Here is a 15,772-nt window from a genome sequence, read left to right as displayed (position 1 = left end):
TAGGAAATATTGTCCTCTGGGTCATTTTATGAGAGTACCCTGGCCTATATGTAAAAATATGCATTACAGGAAGAATATTCTCTTCTCACAGAACCATTTGTCCATTGCATAGCACCGCTGATCCTGTACAAATCCCAAATGAGTATGCATAATAAATATGAAAGATGAAAAGACAGAGGGTGAAAAAAATATGAAATGAAATGTTAAAGAGGAGTATATGTACAGTGGCTTGCAAAAGTTTTCATACCCCTTGAACTTTTCCACATTTTGTCACATTACAACCACAAACGTAAATGTATTTTATTGGGATTTTATGTGATAGACCAACACAAAGTGGTGCATAATTGTGAAGTGGAAGGAAAATGACACATGGTTTTCAAATCTTTTTACAAATAAAAAAACGAAAAGTGTGGCGTGCAAAAGTATTCAGCCCCCAAGTCAATACTTTGTAGAACCACCTTTCGCTGCAATTACAGTTGCGTCTTTTGGGGTATGTCTCTACCAGCTTTGCACATCTAGAGTGAAATTTTTGCCCATTCTTCTTTGCAAAATAGCTCAAGCTCAGTCTGATTGGATGGAGAGCGTCTGTGAACAGCAATTTTCAAGTCTTGCCAGAGATTCTCAATTGGATTTAGGTCTGGACTTTGACTGGGCCATTCTAACACATGAATATGTTTTGATCTAAACCATTCCATTGTAGCTCTGGCTGTATGTTTAGGGTCGTTGTCCTGCTGGTAGGTGAACCTCCGCCCCAGTCTCAAGTCTTTTGCAGACTCTAACAGGTTTTCTTCCAAGGTTGCCCTGTATTTGGCTCCATCCATCTTCTCATCAACTCTGACCAGCTTCCCTGTTCCTGCTGAAGAAAAGCATCCCCACAGCATGATGCTGCCACCACCATGTTTCACAGTGGGGATGGTGTGTTCAGGGTGATGTGCAGTGTTAGTTTTCCGCCACACATAGCGTTTTGCATTTAGGCCAAAAACTTCAATTTTGGTCTCATCTGACCAGAGCACCTTCCTCCACATGTTTGCTGTGTCCCCCACATGGCTTGTGGCAAACTGCAAACGGGACTTCTTATGGCTTTTTTTCAACAATGGCTTTCTTCTTACCACTCTTCCATAAAGGCCCGATTTGTGGAGTGCACGACTAATAGTTGTCCTGTGGACAGATTCTCCCACCTGAGCTGTGGATCTCTGCAGCTCCTCCAGAGTTACCATGGGCCGCTTGGCTGCTTCTCTGATCAATGCTCTCCTTGCTCGGCCTGTCAGTTTAGGTGGACGGCCATGTCTTGGTAGGTTTGCAGTTGTGCCATACTCTTTCCATTTTTGGATGATGGATTGAACAGTGCTCCGTGAGATGTTCAAAGCTTGGGATATTTTTTTATAACCTAACCCTGCTTTAAACTTCTCCACAACTTTATCCCTGACCTGTCTGGTGTGTTCCTTGGGCTTCATGATGCTGTTCGTCACTAATTCTCTCTAACAAACCTCCGAGGCCTTCACAGAACTGCTGTATTTATACTGAGATTAGATTACACACAAGTGGACTCTATTTACTAATTAGGTGACTTCTGAAGGCAATTGGTTGCACTGGATTTTATTTAGGGGTATCAGAGTAAAGGGGGCTGAATACCTTTGCAGGCCACACTTTTCAGTTTTTTATTTGTAAAAAAATTTGAAAACCATGTATCATTTTCCTTCCACTTCACAATTATGCGCCACTTTGTGTTGGTCTATCACATAAAATCCCAATAAAATACATTTACGTTTGTGATTGTGACGTGACAAAATGTGGAAAAGTTCAAGGGGTATGAATACTTTTGCAAGCCACTGTATGCCAATCTAAGGACATTATATTGCAGATTGTGGAAATCTAAAATCAGGCCATCATTTTGAAACATTAGCCCCATTAGCCTGCTTCGAAACTGGCAACACCACCAGGAGTGGAATAACCCCGGCAATGGCGGAGGGACAGGCCTTATCACTGAGCACTCAGGAGGTACAGTGCGCCCTGCGTAGGATCAATCCACGCAAGGCTGCAGGCCCGGATGGAGTCCAGGGAAGGGTACTAAAGGACTTTGCTGTACAGCTTGTGGAGGTATTCACGAGAATCTTTAATCTGTCTCTATCTCTAGCAACGGTCCCCAAGTGCCTGAAAATAGCTACCATAATGCCGGTGCCAAAAAAGTCTAAAGTCACCAACTTGAATGACTACCGCCTGGTTGCCCTAACTCCAATACCAATGAAGTGCTTCGAAAGGCTGGTCCTCCCCCACATCAAATCCAGCATCCCTGCCTCACTGGACTCTCATCAATTTGCATACAGGGCAAATAGATCAACAGAGGATGCCATCTCTCTGGCTCTTCACACTGTCCTGACTCACCTGGATTGACAGGGCACGTACGTGAGGATGCTCTTCATTGACTATAACTCTGCATTCAATACGGTCATCCCCACCAAGCTCACCACCAAACTCCACCAGCTAGGCCACAGCTCGCCGATATGCGATTGGATCCTGAACTTTCTGACGGAGCGACCGCAGGCAGTGAGACTGGGCCCGCACCTGTCCTCCACTATCACCCTGAGCACCGGCACACCACGGTGATGAAACAAAATACAGAGCGGAGGTGCCCGAACCTCCAGACTCAGGAACAACTTCATTCCTAGAGCTATAGCGGCTCTGAATCGGCCCTGCTGAATGCCCCCCATCCCCCCTGGACTGTCTCCCTTGGATGGTCACGTCGCACAGACACATATGCACTTTAGTCTGTTGAACTGTTTTGACTGTTTCACTGTTCTATTACAATCCATGTTCTCGGGATATCGATATCAATATCTAAATCCAAATTTTATTAGTTATTTATGTTATGACATCAGTTGGAAGCTGCATACCAAATCTCGTTGCGCTTATGTGCAATGACAATAAAATATATTATTATTATTATTATTTCTTTCTCCAATGCTGCAACCTGACCTGTTTTGTTTAAGGGTGTATAAGCGTTACAACGTGTTATATCTGGGAGTTTACATTTAAGGCTTTTTATTAGGAAAGTTTCTGATATGATCATCACAATTTTGAAATTATGCTTGTCAGGAAATGGGGGAAAATTAAACTGATAAAGTGTCCAGATCCAACTAAATTTATCTTTGAAGCAATGAACAATTCTGGAACGTTTCCAGATCTCTGCATGGTAACAGTTTCTCCAATTCAATGGCTCTTGCATTACAGCAGTTGCCATTAAATTGGCATTTCTCATTTTAATGGAATGTATTCTGCAAGACAATTATTAACAATGTTTTTAACGATCTTAGAGAGAATTTACCTTTGAAATCACCAGCTACAAATTATAATGTACAACCTTTTTGTGCACTGTCTTTAACTTACCTGCCACTCTTTCTCACAGTGCTTCTTTTCAATATCAGACTTAACTATCTCAAAGTTAGAGCCAGTCCAGTTCCAAACATTATGTCGACTGTCCACTCTTTTATCCCCCTCAGGCAAGGGACATGTACGCCGACGATCATCCAAGAAATTTCTAATTGGATTCTTGTCGACTTTTCCTTCCTGAAAAAAAAGGCAGGTTACTCACCAGAGATAGAGTACATCATATCACTCTGTCAAGGAATGTTGAAAGAAAGTCTGCGCCCAGTAGTGTACTGCAGGGATCTGCAGTGGAACCTTCTTTGTTTTGTCTTTGTTTCATCTAATTCTATCCAAGTACCATCATATCCCCTTGTCCACTCACTCCTTACTTACTCACTGTATTCCTCTCAATTCCAGATGTTTCATCCAGAAAAAAAAGGAGATAGAAAAGAGTGGCAGCAACATAAGGGGAAGTATGCCAGCAACCATCAGACAGCAGGAACATTTGTTGATGTGGAAGATTGATTGTGAATGTTTTGAGATATCCAATCCTCGCCAGTTAGAACAATTGGGTCTGTTTCCTATATCTAGAGTATTGGGATCAATGCGTTCCCAACCCGATGCAAGGAAGTGAAGTAGCTCCTTCCTTCAATACCGAGTCCTCATTAAGGAATATTGGCTGATTGCTGAGGAAGGACAGCAACTGATTCTCAACAAGCACCACAAGGCAACACCAATATTTGCAGTTCAACGTTTTTAAATATATATAATACGCTAATGTATTTTGGTTTTGTCTCAAATCCCCATTAACTCCACGCACCCCACCTGAATCTTCTGTAACGCACATACACCAAGGGCAATTTATAATAGTCAATTAACCTACCACTCAGCACAATGCTGGCAAGTGGGAGAAAATTGCAGCACCTGGAAGAAACCTATGCAGTCAGAGGGAGCAACTGTGCAGTCCACACATCCAAGGTTAGGATCAAACCTGGCCTTCTGAAGCTACAAGGTCGCTCTCCTTACATTGAATAAGCTCTATTCTTCAAAATAACATACCAATAGATGACCTGGTAGACGTCTTTAAGCTTATGAAAGGTTATGACTGGATAAGCAGAGAAGTAATTTTTACTTGTTGAGAGACCAGATTAATCTATATTGCCACCAACAAATCTCACAGGAACTCAGACAATTTCCAGATGTGGGTATGGATCTTCCAACCCTCTGGATACTGATTGAGGTAACTAGTAGAAAAGCATTAATGGAGAAGATAAATACAGTACATGAGGAATAGAAGGTTGACAAAAATGCTGGAGAAACTCAGCGGGTGAGGCAGCATCTATGGAGCGAAGGAATAGGTGACGTTTCGGGTCGAGACCCTTCTTCAGACTGATGTCAAAGAGGAATAGAAGGATATGTTGAGGGGAAAGAGCGATAGAGCCTCACGTGATGCCTAAATGATGCTGATGTGCTGTAAATAATCCGTAAACAAAATATTATCCTGCAAGTCATCTCATATCACATTCACCTAACTTGTTTGCTGCTTGAAAATTCAAGGGAAATATCTTTAGAAAACTTAACCAACACATTTAAAAACTGCAACAAGTCAACATTTTCCAATAATTAGCCATTTAAAGCGGTGTGCTGGGAAGTCATCAAGTCAATGAGGTACAGAGGCCAATTAGGTCCTGCCCAGTCACAATTCACCATCCAGTTTATGTTGAGGTAGATGAAATTCACAAGCACATTTAGACTTAGTACCCTCAGCTAGATAGAAGTGTAAACTGAGCTAGTGAAAAAGATCATCTATCCATGCTTCTTTATGAAGTGAACTATCCAGCAAACACCAATTGTGTGCACACATGTACATACAGCACGGCAGTTGAATATGCTGCCATCAATCACCTTCGAACTGTAAATAGGAGCTGCTTCCTGGATTTGACCACCTCTGACTACTGTAGAGAAAGAAAGAGATGCAAACGAGCAACACCATAAAATACCTTACCTGTTGAATCCTTTCATATTCGGCTATTTTCTCCATTTCTTCATTCATCTTTTCTATGTTTTGTTTTCTCCTTTCCTCCCACTCCTAGTTTTAGAAGCAAATACAGGGTACGTTAGGTATATATTTTCTATCGTTACAAGGGTTAAGTTAGCATGATAGTTGCATTATTGGACACGCTGCTGAAGTCCTGGACAACTGATCCAGAGACCTGAGGTTTCTCCATTTTTAATATGGATCAAAAATACTCCTCAGGAAAGGGGAAAGATGGCAGTGGCTGCTTTATGCTCAACACTTTGTGGTGCATGAAATTATGGTCTTGGCTCAATTCTGCAACCAGAAAGTATGCTCACCCACCATACATCTACAGCTGAATCTCCACAAACCTCCGAGAAAGTAAAGTTGTTCATGAGCTATGAACAAAGCCGACTGTCCCGAATTAGCCCATTGTCTTCCACATAACAAATGATATAGGAAAAAAAAAATTCACATGGGAGTGGTAAAGAAACCCCTTAATAACAACTTGGGTCAGTGAATAAAGAAATGTGCTCTTTCTTTAGTCAACGTGGTTTCTCCCCTGTTGTCATAGATGGATCTCCCACTCATGTCTTCTCTGTATCCCATAGTCCAGCTCTCTTGCCCCCTTCCCCCAGACAGAATAAGGATATAGTTCCCCAGGTCCTCATCTTTTATCCGACCCTTCCGCCATCTTCAAAATGATCCTAACACCTGTCAAATCTTCCCATCCCCAACCCTTTCAATTTTCCGCAGAGACCATTACTCAACTCCTTGGTTTAGCAATGTTACAAAATTTTGAGATTTAAAAAATCAAGTCTGCAATTTATCCCATCAGATAAAGCATAACAATAAGTTTAATTTGACACCAAATTCACTTTCATATCTCAAGTATTAAAAAAGTTATGACCATTTTTCATACTCGGAAATTAGCATCTTGTTCCCTATTGATTTTCAATGGACATTACAAAAAAGCTGTGATCTTGGATAATCAAACGCCCATTTCTTAAGGAAAGATTAACATTTTTAAATAGCCTAAGTGTCCAAAGATTATTCACAAATAATTCACAATATAACATGATTTTTATATCTAATTTACATTAATTTATAGGCCAAATGGAAGGAATTTAGTGTTCAATTGCTGTAAATAAATGCCCATTTAAATCGGCTTTCTAGTGGGTTCATGTGGAACGCGCCGGTTTAGAACGTTGACATAGCGCTGGATTAGTGCCCTCAAATGCCGAGAAAAATACTGCGGGATATAAAAAGCCCAAAATGAGCTATTCGTTATAGATAATTTGATATATAGGGTTATATATATGCCCCATTTAATGTAAAAATAAGGTACATACCTTTAATTGTTTGCTCTATAAAACCCTGGGGCTGCGAGAGGTTGCGAGATGAAACAGTAATTTTAAAACTATTAGAACTATATTATCGAGGCCTATAAAACTAATAATACCTTTTGCGACCGGGTCTTGCAGCGATTTTTCGTTAATGATTTACTAGGCTGAACATGTGCGATTAGTACAGCCTAGTAAAAATCGCGTTTTAAACCCGCCCCCTCCAAACAGCGCCAAAATCGCGGGCCTGGCTGAGGGCAGATTCCTAATGACGATTCAGGTAGGTTTTGTAACATACCTACTTGGTTTACTCATCCCTTCCCACCCAAACCACCCATTTCCCATATACTTTCCCTTGCAATTACAGGAGATGCAACACCTGTATCTACCTCCTGCCTCACATCCAATCAGGGACCCTAGCAGCCCTATCAGGTGAGACAAAGGTTCATATGCATCTCTATATAACTAAAAGTCTTCGCCTTGTTTGTGTCTGTGTGTGTGTGTGTGCGTGTGTGCCAATCTGGTTCATTTCTATCTTCTTCCAAACGCTAGGCCACAGCCTTCCTATTATCACACATCCAACTCACATTTTTTCCATGGTGGAGATAAACATCTTCCCGTCGCATTTTCACCTATATTTCCGGTTATTAATCGGTGAAATTTTACAAACAGCCAAAACCGCCTTCTCACAGACAGCTTCCAGCCTTGTCACAGTGATGATGCCACAATGCCTCTCACAGTGCACCAATCACAATGGACTCTTAAGCTGGCTGTCGACTGCCACAATTACATCACAATGGGACGTTGCCAACGGTAACGAGGTTGCTGCCCCTCTACCAATATCTGAAGGGGCTGCTCATCAAGTTCTGGTTGCATTTTGGTCCCACTATCCTGGTGTTCGGGCACAAGGCAGGGAGTGGGGAGGGCCGATCGGTGGGGGGGGGGGAAACTCACCCATCCACCCATCCCCCCCCCCCCCACCCGCCACCCCCCCCCCCCCAGGGTGAACCCCCCCCCCCACGTTGGGGGCCCCCCCCTAACTGGTTGACTTGGCCTCGGGGCCTTTAATCTGCATTAGGTGCTCCAATTCACTTGGGTCCTGGGTTTTTCCTCCAGAGTTGCCCACGCAAACTGGAGGAAAGCACTTTATATTCTGTTCGGGTAGCTGACAATCCAACAGTATCAACATGGAATTCTCCAATTTTACTTCGGAGTCACGTGAGTGACTACCTGAAGAAGGGCCGTCCGTCTGCGTATGTGTCACTGAACGCAACGCGCGCGATGGACTGGCAGAGGCACTGTGTCCTCCCAGTCCGTCAGGATGGGCAGGTAAGGGAAATGGAATTACTTACCTGCGTTCTTTCGGGCTTGAAGCTTTTTGTAGTTTCAGGGTCCAGATGTCGAGGAGACGGTCTGCGGGGAAGTTGGCTACCGAAGACCGCAGCATTCCCAGTAGCGGGCGATGGTCTTGTTTCCCGACATAGTGCCGGCAGCAGAACCGGCAGGAGACTTGTTGCAGGAGGAGGAGCTCCGTTGGTCGTCCTGCAGTACGTAAAACCACCCGCAAGTCAAACAAACCCGTTGACTCAGATGAGTCCGGGTGGAAAAGGGATACCTTCCCTCAACGGAGAGCGTCTGAAGACAACTCTCCCACATGGAGCAACTTTTTGGAGAAGCTGCTCCAACAATGACCTGCTCTAAAGGAGGGAGCTGTGTCAGCCTACAGCAGGCAGTGCCGGGAGCCTCGCACATGGGGCAGCACAATGTCTTCCCCATTGGAGAGGGAAGTACATATGGAAAAAAACACTCTGAATCAGAGTACAAAAGCAGGGGGGGGGGGGGGGAACCTTCCCAGGGACAAGCAGAAGAAAGGAAGTAAGTAACTTTTACTTATATAGCACTGTTTAAGTTAACTTGCATTGACACCAAAGTGCTTTACATAAAATAAATAATAAGCACAAAAGAAAAGAAATACTTCTGCAATCATCCAGGTTTCACTGGGTGCTTCCCTGGATAGAGATCTAGCAAATGCCTCCTGCTCTGAGGAGAGGAGCATTCACGGTCAGTTTCAGTCTGACCCAAAGCAAGAATCTCATTTAGGCCCGCTGGAGAGGCCATGTCAGCGCAGGTATCCTCAGGGGCCTGCGGCAGCACCTGTTTTCAGGGCTCAGTGGAGGGGAGTGTGAGTGATCAGTAGGTAACTGATCTCGAATTAAAGTATGAACATACTGAAGCACATGCATATGGCCTCAAGAGACAGCAGTTGGCAGAATATCCGTACAAATGCCGGCAAGGGAACAGCGCTATCAGGGTGACTTTGGAGAAACCAGCCGCAGAATCCTCTCTTCAGGTAAGACCAGAAGAAGGAAGCAAAAGCTGTCGGACCAATCAAGGTACCAACGACAAGCAAAACATCATCAGTAGGCGATAACACACCCCACACCTCCATAGGGGGTAAGCAGTTCACTGGTGGTAGTTTGAAAGCTGGGCACGGAAATATGATCAGAGTCGTCTTTCAAGGCAGACTCAGAATTATGGCCAGAATTGTCCTACAAGGCAGGCTCAGTATGATGAGGTTTTCAGACCAAGACCCAAGCAGAGGTCAGGAGAAACATGGAATCCACACTCCCTACCAGTCCTACTCCCAATCAAGGAGAGAAAAGGAACCCGCATCAGGGGCCTTTGGGCTTACCACAAGACCACCGGTAGCCATGGAGGTAGGTGGGTCTGGGTTTACTGAAACAAGGGATTGTGGACCAGTTACATGTTGGTAATTTTACTCTTGTGTTTTTGTTCAAAATGACAATAACATGAATTTCAGATCTGGTTTTAAAAAACAGATAACAACATGTGATTATTTTTTACTGCACAACATACATAGGTTCCAAGCAGACTTGGAACTCGGACCGGAGTTGTCTTCAAGGCAGGCCCAGTATTTTGGGCAGGATTGCCTTCCAGGACAGGTGACAGATGGAGGATGTCACTTCATCCAGGTTTAACTCATTTGTGCAGTACAGACTTTCATAAACAGCAATTTTTGTTACGGTCCAACTACTGCTTTATAGGAGCTTCCTATAAAATGGTCACATGGCATGCATCGACTTCAAAGATGCATACTATTCGGTGTCTATTCACTAAGAACAGAAGATATGTGAAGTTTAATTGGATGGCATGGCTCTGCCAAATGTGATGACATCAGCTCCTAGACTATTGACTAAACTACGGAAACCAATTCTGCGACTACAAAGGTCTCAAAACCACATAGTAATGGCATATTTGGAGGACATTTTCATTTTGGAGTCACCAAGAATTGGCAGAAGCATCAGTCAAAGCAAACCAACACCCTGTTTGAAAGAATTGGTTACCTCATCCATCCAGTTAAATCAAAATTGACACCTACAAGGGTAATTGATTACCTAGAATGTACTATCAAAAACAGTAAATATGTTGGTGACTTTGCTTAGGGGCAAACAACAATATTAATTAAGCCTGCTATGACCTGATAGTCAAATACTAGCCATCTATCAGGCAAACAGAGAGTGTAATTGGCAAATAGTAGCTGCATTCCCAGCAGTACATCACGTGCCTTTGCATTACCAGAATTTACAGCAAACAAAGGAACGAACACTCAGATTACATGCAGGCCGAATTGGCAAACTATGGATTGCCAGCAGAGGCCATTGTTGAATAACTATGGTGGATAACGAATGGGAGACAGCTCAAGGGAAATTTTGCTCGAAAGCCATCGGGGGTTCTTCAGACCTATGCAAGCGGCTGAGGATGGGGAGCCACCAACACAGTCTAGAGCTGTGGGGGCAGATGGAATGAGCAAGAGTCTGTAATTCCCCAACACATGGAATCAATTACCCAGAATTGTTGGGGGCACAATATGGACTCAAGGTTCTCTGCAGCGATATGCAACCGGTGCTTGTTCAATTTCAGATTGATAACACCACTGCGGTGGCATATATCCATTAACAAGGGTCGTGTAAAATCTGTATCTTACGACAGATTGTCGAACCTCATTTGGCACTGGTGTATCGAGAGGAATATTTGGGTAATCTACGAGGTAGATATAACACGGTGACAGATGCTGGATCACGAATGTTTAATAACAACACAGAATGGATGTTGAATCAGACAGTATTTAACAAAATAACTACACGATTTGGCATACCAGATGTTGATCCGTTTGCATCTAGACTAAACCATCAGTTACCCAGATATGTGTCCTGCGAGCTGGATCCAGGAGCAAAGGCAGTGGATGCTTTCTCCCTCAATTGGGGAGGAATGTTTATGTATGCTTTCCGCCAATTTTTCTCACAAACCGATGCTTGACAAAAATCAAGCAAGACTAAGCCACAGGCATATTGGTAGTGCCAGATTGGCCTACTCAAGCCTGGTCCCCAAAAATTTTGGGAATTATAGTCCAGCCAGTTATGGCTGTACCCAAGAGCAGGGACCTCCACGTGAACCCAGTTACAGGGAGCAATCATCCACTACATGAACGTATTAACTTGTTTGTCTGCAGATTCTGAGGAGGCCATTTCAAGGCATAGGATTGTCCGAACAAATACAACACAGTTCGGATAACGGATGTCTTGGAGTTCCTATCAACTCTACTATAACTATAAACAAAGTTATAGTGCAATCTATAGTGCCAGAGGCGCACTCTCCTCCTATCTGATGCCGGAAGCAGGACACGGTTCGATAGGAACGCACCCCTTTACAACAAAATTCATGAAGGGAATTTACAATTTAAGACCTCCAAGGCCAAGGTGCATGGACACATGGGATGTGAGCGTGGTACTAACCCTACTTTGACAATGGGGACCGCCTATAACTAACCCTGAAGGTGGTATGCTGACAAAGAGTCCAGACACTGCAAAAGCTACGGTTGGACTACATGACCACCAATATGAACAACATAACATTCCTAATCAGGAACCTGATAAAACAGAGCAGGTCAGGAATGCCAGGGATGGAGATCCAGTTCTTGGCATATCCAGAGGACCAACGGTTGTGTGTGTGGTAACATACTAACACCACTATCTGAGAGTTACGGAGAACCTCAGAGGTTCAGAACAATCGGTCCTCATCAGCCATTAAAAAACACACCAAAAGGTGTCAACTCAAACCATCTCCAGATGGTCAAAAGAGGTAATGGCGGTAGCAGGAGTAAACATTTATATGGTTAAATCTCACTCCACCAGGGCTGCATCTACGTCGGCAACAAGAGCTATGGACGTGCCCCTTGACGACATCCTAGTGGCTGCAGGATGGACGAATGAAATAACGGTTCCACCGGTTTTATAACAAACCCATAACCGGACTGGGGGTGTTTGCACGTACCATTTTAAGTTCTGTCCCTTGGTTTCCTCCCAAGGTTGGGAGGGGTAACTATTTAAAAATAACTTTTCTTTCATTTAAAGCATCAGTGTCTTTACTTAACTATGTAATGTCTGAATGCTTTAATGATTACACGCATCCATGGTCAATCCATTCAGTGTGTGACGCCTGGATACGTAACCGGCGTAAAAAAACAGCTTTGAAATCTTCACGTAGTCACTCACGTGACTCCGAAGTAAAATAGTAAGGTTAAACGAGAACTTACCAGTTTGAAGTTTGATCTTGATTTTATGAGGAGTTACGATGAGCGATTACGTGCCCACCGCTCCCGCCCTCATATTATCAAGGTTATATGGAAGTTCTAGCTTCTTCACAATCTTACTATTCTCAGGTCTTCTTTTTATCTGTGATTTAACACCGCTGCTTTGAAGATTGACGCGCACGCGGACGGAGGGCCCTTCTTCACGTAATCGCTCATCGTAACTCCTCATAAAATCAAGATCAAACTTCAAACTGGTAAGTTCTCATTTAATCTTACTATTTTAGGTAACTAACCTACAAGCAGTCCCTCTCCTCATCCCCCATTCCTTTTCCGCCTCTCTTCTCTTTGCAACACCTGGACCACACCCATTTCTCCCTTTCCACTTCCAACTATATTCCTTCCTATGGCTTCACATTTCATGCCTCTTCTATCCATATCACTTGATATCATACTTTGCTCTTCATCTCTGGCCTTTGTCCAACCATCTGCCAATTCAAACCCCCCCCCCCCCCCCCCCCCCCCCCCCATCACTGTATTCACCCATCATTTGACAGGCTTTGTCCTTCCCCCACCTAGCTTTTTCACCCCCTACAACAATCAGTCTGAAGGGTCCTGGCCCACCTGTCACCCATCCATATACTCCAGAGATGCTACCTGACCTGCTCAATTACTTCTGCACTCTGTTTTTGTGTAAACCAGCATCTGCAGTTCTTTAAGCCTAAATAAATAAAAATGATAGCCTTTGAGAAAGGTGGTGCGATTATCAGGGAGATTTTAATCTATGTGGAGACTGGAACAATCTATTTTTGTGCAACGGTTGCCTAAATGAGTTTACAAAATGGTTTAGGGATAGTTTTTAGAATAGCAATTTGGTCTGCAATCAGCCAGAGATAGGCTCCACTCGACCAGGTATCACGCGACAAAATGAGATTAATTAATTACCCTATTATGAAGGCACCCATAAATTAATATGATTGAATTTTGAGGGAGAGGAGAAGAGGTCAAAGACTTGACTTTTAAATGCATGTACCTATGAGGACATGAAAATAGAATTTACCAAAAGCAATGGTCCAGGGATTATCATTCATAATACACTGGCAAACATTTTCAATTTACACAGTATCATTTCAATCGGCAAAACAAAATAATTCCAAAGGGGAGGTCGCACCACTCATGGTTAATTTAAGACGTCAGAGAATATTAATCTTACAGAGAATGTATATCATTATGCAAAGTCAGAAGATTGGACAGAATATTAAAACTGTAATGAATGTCGAAAAGGTTATTGAGGGAGGAGAAAATATAAAGAGATAAATCTAATCAGAAACGTAAGAATTTGTACAGTTACGTAAAAAGGAAAATTGGTCCTGTAGAATGTCTGACTGGTGAACTAATAATGGAAAGCAAAAAAACGGTATGTAAATTATGGCGTTGGAAACGTGGTGACTCTTTATGTACTGCCTCTACTTTTTTTTACACTGCCATCATAGACTTATTGTCATATGCCCCAGATAGAAGAATGAAATTCTTACTTTCAGCAGTACAACAGAATATGTAAATGTAGTACACTGTGAACAATATAATGAACGAGAGAAAAAAGTTCAGTGTGTATACATTTACTCCCAAATACATATAGAACATATCATAGAAATACACACATACATACACACAAAAATCAAGCAATAAATACAATAATAGTCTATCTTGTTCAGAGCCTATTTGATAATGTAGTGTTTAATAGCCGAATGGCTGTAGGGAAGAAGCTGTTCCTGAACCTGGACGTTACAGTTTTCAGGCTTTCTTCCCGATGGCAGGGGTGAAATGAGTGTGTGGCCAGGGTGATGTTGGTCTTTGATTATGCTGACACAGCCTTTTTGAGGCAGCTACTACAGTAAATCCCTTCGATGGTGGGGAGGTCAGAGCCCATGATGGATTGGGCAGAGTTCACATCTTTTAGCAGTCTTCTTCAGAAAGATCTTCGGAAATATGCCCTGAAATTCAAGTTTTTTGACCAAACCCATGATTATGCAAACAGGATTGTGGGTCCTCTCTACTGTACCAAAGTCCACACTTTCAGAGAATCCTCTCTGACATCACATTGAATCTCTGATTATTGTGCTGGAACCATTTGGTTCTCGATCTCTTTCTTAGTTATGATTTGCATATGGTGTGCTTTTTACTGGACTGTACACAAAATAAGGATTTCACTCTATCTAGGTATATGTGACAATAAAATATCTACAGTACTAAATTAAACAAGTTCTTTGCATCAATCATCACTACAGTGGACAACACAGAAATTGCACTGAATTAGAAATTGGAAGGGTGGGGGTGGGGTGGGGGAGGGATTGAAATCACCAAGGAAGTGGTCTTGGTGAACCACATCGGAGTCTTGGTACTTTTGGTCTCCAAATCTGTGAAGGACATATTGCCATGATTTTGCTGAGACGGTTACAGACTGAATCCTGGGATTCAGGACTGTCTAGAAGAAAGACTGGATAGAAAATATCTACTCTCTAGAATTTAGAAGATTCTTTGCATCTTCAGAAACTAAAAATCTTAAGGGTTGGACAGGCTAGATGCAGGATTTGATTGTTCCCGAAATTAGGGAAGTCCAGGACAAGGGGTCACAGCTTAAGGATAAAGGGGAAATCCTTTAAAACCGAGATGAGAAGAACTTTTTTTTCACGCAGAGAGTGGTGAATCTCTGGAACTCTCTGCCACAGAGGGTAGTTGAGGCCAGTTCATTGGCTATATTTAAGAGGGAGTTAGATGTGGCCCTTGTGGCTAAGGGGATCAGGGGGTATGGAGAGAAGGCAGGTACGGGATACTGAGTTGGATGATCAGTCATGATCATATTGAATGGCGGTGCAGGCTCGAAGGGCCGAATGGCCTACTCCTGCACCTAATTTCTATGTTTCTATGTTTCTATGGCTGATAACAATTGCTAGAAATGCTTTTTTGAAATCTTAGCAACTCCACAAGTTCCTCTTTATCCAAAAACAGGTTGGACACCGATTTTCCAACAACCAATGGTCCCCCTGTCCTGTCTCCATCAATGGCGTGGATGAGCAGTTTACCAAGGAGTACAAATACCTTGTAGTGTATCTGGACAGTAGAAACATAGAACATAGGTGCAGGAGGAGGGCATTAAACTGGACTGGACCAGGAACGCTAAGGTCCTTTATAAGAAGGGACAGAGCCAGCTGTACTTTTTGAGAAGGCTCCACTATTTCAACGTCTGCAGTAAGATGCTGCAGATGTTCTACCAATCGGTGGTTGCCAGTGCCAACTTCTTCAGTGTCGTGTGTTAGGGCAGCAGGGCGAAGGCTGCGGACGCTAACAGGATTAACAAATTCATCAGGAAGGCTGGCTCTGTCCTGGAGGCAGTTGGATTCATGGGAGGTGTACTTCCGGTGGCGCTGGTGCCAGCAGCCT

General features: G+C 43.2%; 1 protein-coding gene across 5 annotated transcripts in view; it reads right to left on the bottom strand.

The window, feature by feature from the left end:
* LOC129700488 (uncharacterized) overlaps positions 1-15,772 on the bottom strand; it is a 203,993-nt gene that overhangs the window by 88,703 nt on the left and 99,518 nt on the right. For all 5 annotated transcript variants that reach the window (XM_055641021.1, XM_055641020.1, XM_055641022.1 and 2 more), the window contains 2 exons: positions 5,369-5,452; positions 3,385-3,564 (listed from right to left, as the gene is read on the bottom strand). In XM_055641021.1, coding sequence (XP_055496996.1) covers positions 3,385-3,564; positions 5,369-5,452 — 264 coding nt within the window. The remainder of the gene's footprint in view (positions 1-3,384; positions 3,565-5,368; positions 5,453-15,772) is intronic.

This window comes from Leucoraja erinacea, chromosome 9, assembly GCF_028641065.1.
Source record: "Leucoraja erinacea ecotype New England chromosome 9, Leri_hhj_1, whole genome shotgun sequence".
NCBI classification, from domain to species: domain Eukaryota; kingdom Metazoa; phylum Chordata; class Chondrichthyes; order Rajiformes; family Rajidae; genus Leucoraja; species Leucoraja erinaceus.
Note: the sequence above shows the minus strand (reverse complement) of the source record. Positions and strands in the feature narration are given on the sequence as shown.